This window comes from Sipha flava, unplaced genomic scaffold, assembly GCF_003268045.1.
Source record: "Sipha flava isolate LNK unplaced genomic scaffold, YSA_version1 19159_pilon_pilon, whole genome shotgun sequence".
Classification (NCBI taxonomy): domain Eukaryota; kingdom Metazoa; phylum Arthropoda; class Insecta; order Hemiptera; family Aphididae; genus Sipha; species Sipha flava.
This window is the reverse complement of record NW_020272630.1, coordinates 1,521-12,134: the sequence shown is the minus strand read 5'-3', so window position 1 is coordinate 12,134 and position 10,614 is coordinate 1,521. Positions and strand designations below refer to the sequence as shown.

General features: G+C 27.9%; 1 protein-coding gene across 2 annotated transcripts in view; it reads right to left on the bottom strand.

The window, feature by feature from the left end:
- Positions 1-5,516: 5,516 nt before the first annotated feature.
- Positions 5,517-10,614, bottom strand: part of LOC112681466 (neuroglian-like) — a gene marked incomplete in the record, with an annotated part of 6,459 nt that continues 1,361 nt past the window's right edge. The window contains 10 exon segments of one of the 2 annotated variants that reach the window (XM_025551718.1): positions 5,517-5,607; positions 5,671-5,766; positions 6,619-6,707; positions 6,780-6,987; positions 7,819-7,985; positions 8,066-8,236; positions 8,325-8,592; positions 9,500-9,683; positions 9,755-9,873; positions 9,931-10,165. In XM_025551718.1, coding sequence (XP_025407503.1) covers positions 5,675-5,766; positions 6,619-6,707; positions 6,780-6,987; positions 7,819-7,985; positions 8,066-8,236; positions 8,325-8,592; positions 9,500-9,683; positions 9,755-9,873; positions 9,931-10,165 — 1,533 coding nt within the window. 2 annotated transcript variants of the gene reach the window in all.

Here is a 10,614-nt window from a genome sequence, read left to right as displayed (position 1 = left end):
GCGCCCAAAAATTAAATTTTTAACAAAATTAAACATTAGTTATTTGGTTGTTAGGGAGATTCGATACCGTTCGATTTTTTAACGAAAACATGCCTAACTTTTGTCCTTTGTAGTAACAAAACTACGTGTGCGATAAAAAATCTGAAAACATATTTAAATTTGTTATGAAGTTTACTTGAGATCGGTCAGAGCATTTTTTTTAAATTTTGACTTTCATATTCCACTTAAGTATGATTTTAAAACTAAACATTTTAGAATTACTAAACAGTAAAAATATTGTATCTGAGAAAAAAATCCAAAAAGTGGGATGACCGTCCTCAAGAAAACTTCATAGCCAATTCAAATCTGCTTTCAGATTTCTTATCGCATTCGTAGTTTAATCGGTATGATGGACAAAAAGTACATGCTTTTTACCAACAAGCAATTGCCGTTCGTGAGCGGTGCCGCGCGCGATTATAGATTGGTGACATGCTCGTGCGTGCGCGAGCTTCCCCCCTCCTCGATAGAAACTATACCGGTGCTATTACAACGCATGGTTATCGGTGATCGTGGCTTTTCGTAGGTTACACGTATGGTCAGTGGCGTATATAGGAATTAATTTCGGGGGGGGGGGGGGTATGAAAAAATATATACAAAATGAAGGTTATAAATTAACTTATTTTTAATAACTATGAAAATTAGAATACATAAATTTAATTACAGTACTAAGTCTAATTTTCGAGGTAGATTTGCAAAATTATTTATCACTTCTTCAGTGTTTATTGAAATACTTCGATGAATTGACATAAGAGCTAATCCTGTTAGTCGATTTTCACTTGTACTATTTCTCAAGCACGACTTCAATCTTTTCAATATCGAAAACGATCTTCCTGAAGACGCTGTTGAGATTGGTAAAGTTACTAATATTGACATTAAGCACCATATATTTGGAAAAAAATCAACGGATAGTTTATTTAAAATATCAATAGCAGATTTGGATTTCTGACAAACCACGGAACATTTGCAATTATTCTGAGGACTTTGTTTTGGAAAATTTGCATTTTTTTGATGTGCGAGGATGAACAATAACCCCATACCAGGCAAGCGTAGATAAGAATTGGGCGTATAATTTGCTTAAAAATTAGGAGAGAGCATTTTTTCCCCATACTAGACAGTTTGGTTTTAATTAATACATAGATTAAAGAAATGCACACGTGGGTCGTACTAACCATAAATTTCGGAGGGGGGTTGAACCCCCAAAACCCTCCTATATACGCCACTGACCGTTATCCTCCAATGTCCATTTTCCTCCAAAAAAAAAAAAAAAAAGTTGGTTTCCATTTTCCTCCACATTATTTTTGACTAAAATTATGTCTATTATCCTCCGATATTTTAGCCAGTGTTGTAGGACCATATTTTGCGCGTATTTGTTGATTAAATTCTGGTCGCGTTCTTATCGACTAGGGAATACCGCTAGTTTAAGTGTCCGGCAGCACTCTCAGTTTATAACAATCGGTAACTTAATTTTGTAACTTTGATTACGATTAATCAAGATTCATACATATATGGGCATTTACATTTATACTTATATTGTTATACTGTATATCATAGTTTATCACTAATTATTATGATTACACTTAGGGTTGTAAAATTTCATGAAACATATAATTTGAGTGAAAAATAAAAATTTTGTTTCATTTCAGTAAAAATATAATACTTTTTGTATTATTAATTGTACTAAATATAAATAAAAAATAGCTTATATACTCGTCAGGGCCTGCGCTACCTTTTGCGAGGCCCTGGGCTAAACTTATTTTACCCACAACAATGGTCACCTATAGTGGATAACATGTAATATACGCGATATCGGGTAATGATTGATTAAATTTAAGAAATGCGATAAAATAAATGTCCTATGTATCCCTGAGCGGCGTGCCGTACGGGTGTCGTCGTTGGTATACATGACTTATGAAATATAATAATGTTGTTTTGTTTGTTAATTGGTTTTTTTTACACGCCAACGGATTTCTTTAGAAAGGCGATCTGCACATTTCACGTTTTATTTTATGAGATTTCCGTACAAAATATTTTTCAATTCAAATTTTAAGTGCGAGGCCCTGGACAAATGCCCGTTTCGCCTCCCCCTAACGCCGGCCCTGATACTCGTAAATTAACAATTAACACCATATTAGTTTATAGTTAAAGCTTAAAATTTAATATTTGTTTCTCATTACCTCTAAGATAGATTCAATGAGAAGATTGGAATATTTTCATAGATTTTTTCATAACTGTTTTTAAATCTGGAGTTATTCCTGAAAGTGAAATTCGTAAGTCTGAAGCCGCGTTCAGTTGATTTCGAAACTTATTCTTTGTCTTTGTATACGCCGAAAAGCTACAAACTATGCACCTCATATCGGGAAATGTGTCAATTCCAGTTCTATGTTGAGTTCTATGTTCAAATCATAGTCCAAATCAAAATATTGCTAATTAATTTATATTTTCTTAAATTTCTAACGGAACCCTTCGCGCAAGCTCACGGAACCCTTAGGTTCCGCGGAACACCAGTTGGGAAACACTGGACTATACCACGTTAAATGGGAAACCCCAACATTGTACCGAAATTATATCAGACAATATCAACTGATTAAATGACATTAGACAGTCACTATCACAAACGTAAAAAATAATGTTTTAAAATATTTCAAATTTACAACCCTAATTACAGTCATTGAGTGAGACAGATACACAAATATACGATATACTAGAAAAACTAGAAACTTCTGAGCTACAATCCGCTGCAAATTACTTTGTTGGCATTTATCCCAATGATTTAGAATCTTCACTTGGTAATGAATTGATAGAGCTTCTTTATCAAAATATATATAGAAATGCGTAAGGATAATGAGCAATGGTAAATGTTTTTACATAGGATTATTGAGGAAAATAATTAGCAGTATAAATTTCTTAATGTAGAGTAGTGCTTGCTGCATATATATTTAGTTTTGATGGTGTCCAATTGTAGCGGGGAACGATCATTTTCAAAAATTAAATTAATAAAAAACTAACTACGAACTTCAATGACACAAAGTTAATTATCAGCATTTGCGCTGTTAAATTGAATTACTACGATTATTGGATTTTTCACAAGTTGTTGAAAAATTTGCGACGACGAAATCTCGCAAAGTTATATAACAATTATTATTTAAGTTCTGTATTTATACTAAAATTATAATTGGTAGTATCTATTATAATCTTCTAATATATGTAATTTACTATCTTTATTGTTTCATCACAACAAATCATTGTTTTTTCCTAACATAAATTTTGGTTATAAATATATGTGATAAAAAAAAAATTTACTAAAAGATTTTTTAAGTAAAGTAATTTTTTAGAGGACTCATTTATATATATATATACATTTATTTATTATTTATTATTATTTATATATATATATACATTGAGAAAATGACCAATAAACTATATTTGTTAAATTTTTATTGTGAGATTCTCAGTAATATAATAGTCAATTTTGTAAAATATAATCATTATATTTTACTTATAAGAGCTTTTTGCATCTTTTTTTTTTCTTTTGAATCATGACCTGGTTGGGAACCGTTTTCGCATTACTTCCGCCCAAATTTTTTCACCAGAGACCTGAGGTTTTAACTACTTTCACTAGTCAACTATTATTAAGGTAAACTAAATCTCTGGATACTCAGAAAATTCTTTGAGCAAATTTTTTTGCTTTCAAGAATTAGATTAATGACTATTTTAAGGTAAACTTAGAAACTTATTTATATAAAATCTTAGGAAAATTAGTTTTCATGAAAATATTTTACTGTATTGTTTATTATAATTAGAAAAAATAAATGCATTATACTTTTACCATTAGGTATATCAGCATGTACTACTAGTTTATTAAAAATACAAAATTATAATTTAGATTAATACTGTAAGTGTGTAAAATAAATTAACTCAAAACAGTGGTTTTTAATTTGTATGCTACGATACATTAAAGTAAATAAGTTTTGCGATGTGTTGACATTTTCTTTTTAATATCACTCAATAATAGCAATAGTATTTATCATAAATTAATTAATTTAAATATAAATAGATACACATAGAAAACTTGGTTATAATTTTAATTCAATTTTTTACTTAAAGAAAATTAAATTAAGTATATATTTAACTTAAAAATTGGAGTGCTATAAAAATTATGTGAAGATAGTGATATTTATACAAAGGTTGAAAACCACTGATTTCATAAAATAACAATCTGATGTGATTAAAAATAATACATAAATTAAATGAAATTTAAATCAAAGGGCCTGTGTTAAAGTTTATATATATATATAAAAAAAAAAAAAAAAATATATATATATCTTATATCTAAATTAACTACAGACTAATACTGGTGCATTAGTTTTATTATAATGTGAGATACTAAAAATATTAAGTGTCATTGTTAAACAATATCTATAAGGCAGAATAGACATGTCACATTATAACATTAGGTACTTAAATAAAAATACAATTTTTGAACATGTAGTTAATTAAAATCTATTTAAATCAATGGAATGCATGTGTTACATAAATGCTCATAAAAAAAAAATTGATCATACAAATATAATAACAAGGAATATTCAATAGTGGGCAGTGAAAGGTGAGGATAAAAATTTGATCAAAAATATATTTTAATAAATTGGTTGTACTAAAAAAAATTGAATTTAAATTTATAAAAATAAAATAAATGTATATATATTTTTTATATTAATATTGTCATGAAATGTAGTCACTTTTAAATAATGTGATTCCTAGTTACCTTCATTATGAATTTGAGAGTAATAATAAAAAATAAGTTACTGTTAATGAGTAATACTGATTACAAAATAATAATACATACTAAACATATAAAATTATTAGAATATATATATATAACATAACAAATATTTAAAAAGATTCAAATGAAGCGCAGGCATAGCGTGAATGTTTAAATAAATACCAAATTAACAGGAAAATCACAACAACGATAAACAATCCAAAGAATGTAGCAAAGGATAAAATAAAAAGTTGTAATGACTAAGAAATAATTGTTATATATATATAGTTATATACACGAAATTTAAAAATTCATTATAATATAATTATTTTAAATGCATTGTTACTTAAATTTTCCAACTGAAATTTAATAATTGTAAGTCTATTGAAATTATGTTCACAAATTTTAAAAGGTTTTATCACAGATAAGGAAATACTAATATGATATTAATAGATACGTTACAAAAATACAACCAGTAGTTACAACAAAAGACAGTAATAGCATCCTGCAATAGTTTTTTAGTATTATTTAGCATTGCTAAAATAAGGAAAAATAATACTGACATGAATAGCTTTGATTTTAGGACAGGGATTTTGTTTATAAAATGCATAAAAATATTTTATGTATAGCCTAGTAAAACGAGTATATAAGTTATAAATATTTGTTGGTAATTATTAATTATACATAGGTGGCAGCAGAGGATGAACCAGTAACAACTTGAACTGGAGATTGTTGTTGAGGTGGATGTTGGCGATTTTTTCTTGCTGTGCCATACTGACCAATGAAAGATCCATCTTCAGTAAACTGAGCTGTACAATGAAAAACAATTTTAAAAATTAGTTAATTTACTTTTGTAATCGTGACGTACTCACAAAATTAGACAAGTGTGGCAAAACCGGCAGAAGTGGTTTCACCTTGTCTTTTTTTACCATACAAGCCAATGAAAGAACCATCTTCATTCATTCCTTCTACAAGTGAAATAGAGAGAAAACAAAATAATAACTAACATGCATGAAATTCAACAGTAAATATAAAACATGTGCAATTATATAAAATAAATATTCTTAAACATCTTATAAAAAAAAAAAAAAAAATGGAAATATATCAGACTTTAAAAAACTTAACACTTAAAAATATGCATAAGTATCTTATTTTTATGAATGTATACACAAACAAATTTACTTTTAGGGCATTAAAAAATAATTATACACCATGTAAAACAAAACTAAATAAAACAATATTACGTGCATAAAAAAATGAAGTTGTTTAGACCCAGTACATATCGGTGCTTTAAACACATATTAACTATTCAATCCTAAAATAATGTTAACCTAAACTAGATTCAAAAATTTAATTTTTAGTTGTATAAAATATGTATTTGTTATTAAAAGAAAATCATTTATGATTTTATTTTTATTATAAAAATATTATAGTATATCAATACTGAAAAATATGATCTATTTAAGCGATTTAAAAAATAAAAAGATAAAGAATGGTCTAGGCTAGAATATCTTAATTAACTAAAAACAGAATCGCACATACTTATATATTATAATTGATTATATATACTATGTAATCAAGTACATATAATCAATGATATTATATATCTAAAATATTTGAAAGAATGCTATCAATAACTTAATATATTTAAAATCCTAAACCAGAAACTAAATACCAGAATAAAATAATTCAGGTTTAAAGCTTCGATACTAATAGTTAACTACATAATAAAAAAGGTACTTTTATGTGCAACAACCAAACAGTAAAAAAGTCTCATTATGAATAAAATATGATGCAAATAAAATCAAAATTATATTTACCTGTATCACCTTCACCATACTCTGCCATTGAATCTGTATCACTTTCTGGTGATTGTTTTTCACTTCCTAATCTTTTTGCACCACCAAGTCTAAATAGTAATAATAAATATCACAACAATATATTTCTATTAATTTTAATATTTTGTAAAAAAATTAGTTACGGCTGTGAATATTCATGGAAATGAGGTTCGTCAGGATAATCATGTCGACCACGAGCAGCTTCTGATTCATGAACTACATACTTTCCTCCTCTATTACGTTTCACAATACATACCAGAATCAATAAAATTATGAGGAATAATAAAGCAAGGAGCATTGCAATAAACCAGCCAGACGTAGCCATGTTTTCACTTCTTCTAATTAATGGATCTGAAAAATAAAAAAACTTAAATATTAGTCTATAATTATAATTTTTGAAGAATGTGTAGCAGCTCCCTAGATATCTTTGTGAACTAGACATATTTAATGTGTTAGATACAACTGATGTATATATTATAGTATTATTTCAGACAATAGTTAATTATGTCATTAATGAAAGCTTTATAAATGCTAATTTAGTAAAAAAAATTTTAGTCCTATGATCTTCATGTTTAATACAATAAATAAATAGTCAATAAGTTTGTTCCAACATGGAATTTGGAATTAGTTGCCAACTAATCCGTGATTAATTTACTGCGCATGCGTAAATGTGCATTGATTACGGACTCTGAGCTCTGTTGGAACACTTTTTGGATTTTCAATGATAAGATATGAGATTGATAATAAATTAGTAAAATTAAATTGCGACTTAAATAAAAAAAATTTATAATATGTATATACTTTCTATTTTAAATATTTTAAATACACAGTTTAGATGTTAATAATATGTATTTGTATAAATATTATATTTATGTCGTGAAACAAAAAAATTGTTGATAAATGTTAAATGAAAATTCAAACGCGAAAAAATTGATAAAATGAGTAATAAATGTGATAATAGTTTCTCTGACTATTAGTCCCTGCCGGAATTAGCAGACTGTTTTGATAGTCCACAACCAATCTTAGAACTAGTCTAATGACGTGTTGGAACAAGCGTCAAATAATTTGAGTTTGCGTTTAGGGTGATTGGAACGCAAAAAATATACTGCGTATGCTCTCATCAGTTCTATGATAGTTTGACCACGTGTTGGAACAAGCCAATAATCAAATTAGATAAAATACCAGTGCTCGATGCTTCAATTTCAACTATGTCTGAATCTTTCATAGTATCACCATCGACAGCAACCACAATAAATTCATATACTTCTTCTGGTTTCAAACCCTTTACATCAATATAGTTTTTGTCAAGCTCTGGATTAGTTTTCTCATATAAATTATCACCTTTGAGCCTAATAATAATAATTCAAATAATTCAATGGAAATTCAATATATATAAATTAATATTTAATTATAAGCTAATAATTATTACTTGTATTTTACAAAGAAGTGTGAACCTGGATTGCCATCAAGTTTAGGTGTCCATAAAATTCGAACTGTATCAAAAGCATTACTATTAGGTCTATGATCATAAGTAAACTCTGGCTTATCTAATTCAGTTCCCTCTGGCAAAGGTGATTTGGTTTGTTGTTCAATAAAATATCTATTAAGAAAAAATAATTTAAAATAATTTCCGTAGTAAATTTACAATACAATAAAAAAAAAAAAAAAATAAAAATATGTATACATACGCTTCACCAACACCAGCTTTAGTGGTTGCTTTAATATAGATTCGATAATTAGTAGCTGGTTTTAAAGAAGCCAATTTAGCAGTAGTCTGATTAGGATCTGTAATAGCTGGACGTTGAGTTTTTTCACCAACTCCTTGTTGAGTCATAGGCTCATATGAAATCTCATAACCTGTTAATTCCCCATTTGTTTCTTCAGGAGGCTGCCAACTCAATAAAATTGCAGATGAACCCCATTGTTCAGCTTCAACTCCATGGACTGGACCTGGAACTACAATAAATATTTTCATTAATCACAATAATTTTTTTAGTTTTATTTATAATCTACTATGAAGACTAATACATAATGAATCAAAAAATAAAAAACAGAAAATCATTATTATAAATATTAAAATTAAATTTCTAGTTCAAATCATAAATTTTCCTATAGATTTAAATAATTGTTTAAATGAGGATAATGAATCTTATATTAATAATTAATATCATTCAGTTTTAATTAAAAATAAATATAAACATTAAAATATATGTATGAAATGTTGCAATATATGAATGTATAAAATTAGTCAAAAATGGTTAAGTACTCAAAGAAAAAAGAGCAATAGTCTAAAGAAGAGAATTCCAACAAAAATTGTTAACCAACATACTCTGTCCAGCAAGAGAACACACAGTGGCACAATCAAAATTAGTTGATTCTTGTGCATTTCCAGCCCATGCCCCGCCATAGAATTCCCCAATAAAATCGCTTCATTAACGATTAATAATAAAATATAATAATCACAAAATGCATATGAATATCCTATAAGGGAGGAAATAATCAAAAGGTTGTTTATCGACCATAGCTAAATTATATAAATATCATATTATTATAATTGATTAGCTGTCTTTTGAACAATTGGGTAGTTAAGAGAAGGAAACAAGATCTTAGCAATGGCTTAATTGTCATTCTACAGGTGCAGAACGTGCACATTCACTCAATAGACAGACTAAAGTTGAAAAATAAAAATCATTCAACAATTCAGATTTCTACATTTATTTTAAGCAACTAACTTAAATAATGAAAATTTTTCTGTTTATTAACTATACAGTACATAATAAAAGAAAATCTGTAGGGGTGAATGATTTAAAATAAATATATTAAATATATTAGTTTACTCATTAACATAAATATTTCAATTTACCTCCTTCAGGTGTAACAAAAGATACTATTTGACTATGCGGTCCATGGAAACGACTATTGTATGCAAGAATACGCACATAATGTTTAACATTAGGTAAAAATTTTGTTATTTCAACTGTAATTTTTTCTGGACCAACTTGCTCTTCGATTACATTTTTATCATCTTTTTCAGTCCAAAATTGAATCTATACCAAACAATATTGCATATTTTAACTAATATTCACAAATTAGACATATAATTTAAAAATGTATTTACCTTGTAGCCTTTAAAGTTGCCTTTAACCGATTCAGGTAAAACTGGTTGCCAACTCAATATTGCACTCCTACTTCCAGTAACATTTAATACTGTCAAGTTTTGAGGTGCCTCAACAGGAACTAAAATATTTTAAAATTTTAATTTCAATGATCAATTAATTTAATTTTTCAATTTACCATCTTCTCCTGAATATCCAATAACTTCTTTGTGGGGTACATTTGATTCACCTTTTTCATTTGATGCAACTACTTTTACTTTATAACGCTGATATGTTGGTTGATTATTAATAACTAATTTGTCTACAGTATAATCTGTTATCTCTTCAGAATTCCAAGCTTGGCCAGGTATATCTTGCTTCCAGTAAACTCTATATTTTAAGCCAGGACCATTGTGTTCAATTTTGGGCATTGGCTAAAAGCATTAACATTTTTTCATTATAATTTTTTTTTTTTTGTGAAATAGTGAGATCATAGTAAAATGGATTTTAATTTATAATAACACTCACCGTCCAGCTAATAACAAGGTTAGAAGGTTCTGTACCAGCAGCCTCAACGTTTTCTGGATTCTTGTATGGTACATCAGGTTGTGTTGTGCAAACCGCTGAATGTAATGATGGTTGTGATCTACCAATTTTGTTAACGGCAATTACTCGAAATGTAAAATTTGCCCATGGTGTCATTGAAACAATGTACGTTTGATCAGATGCAGGAACGTTATCTGATGCAACTGACCAACTATCAGAAGCAAAGGTGGTATTGTATTCAATAATGTAACGTAAAATAGGTGAACGATTATCTCCTTTTGGTTGCCACTTTACAGCTGTATCTTTTTTATTACAAGTGATCCCTAGTAACTGTGGT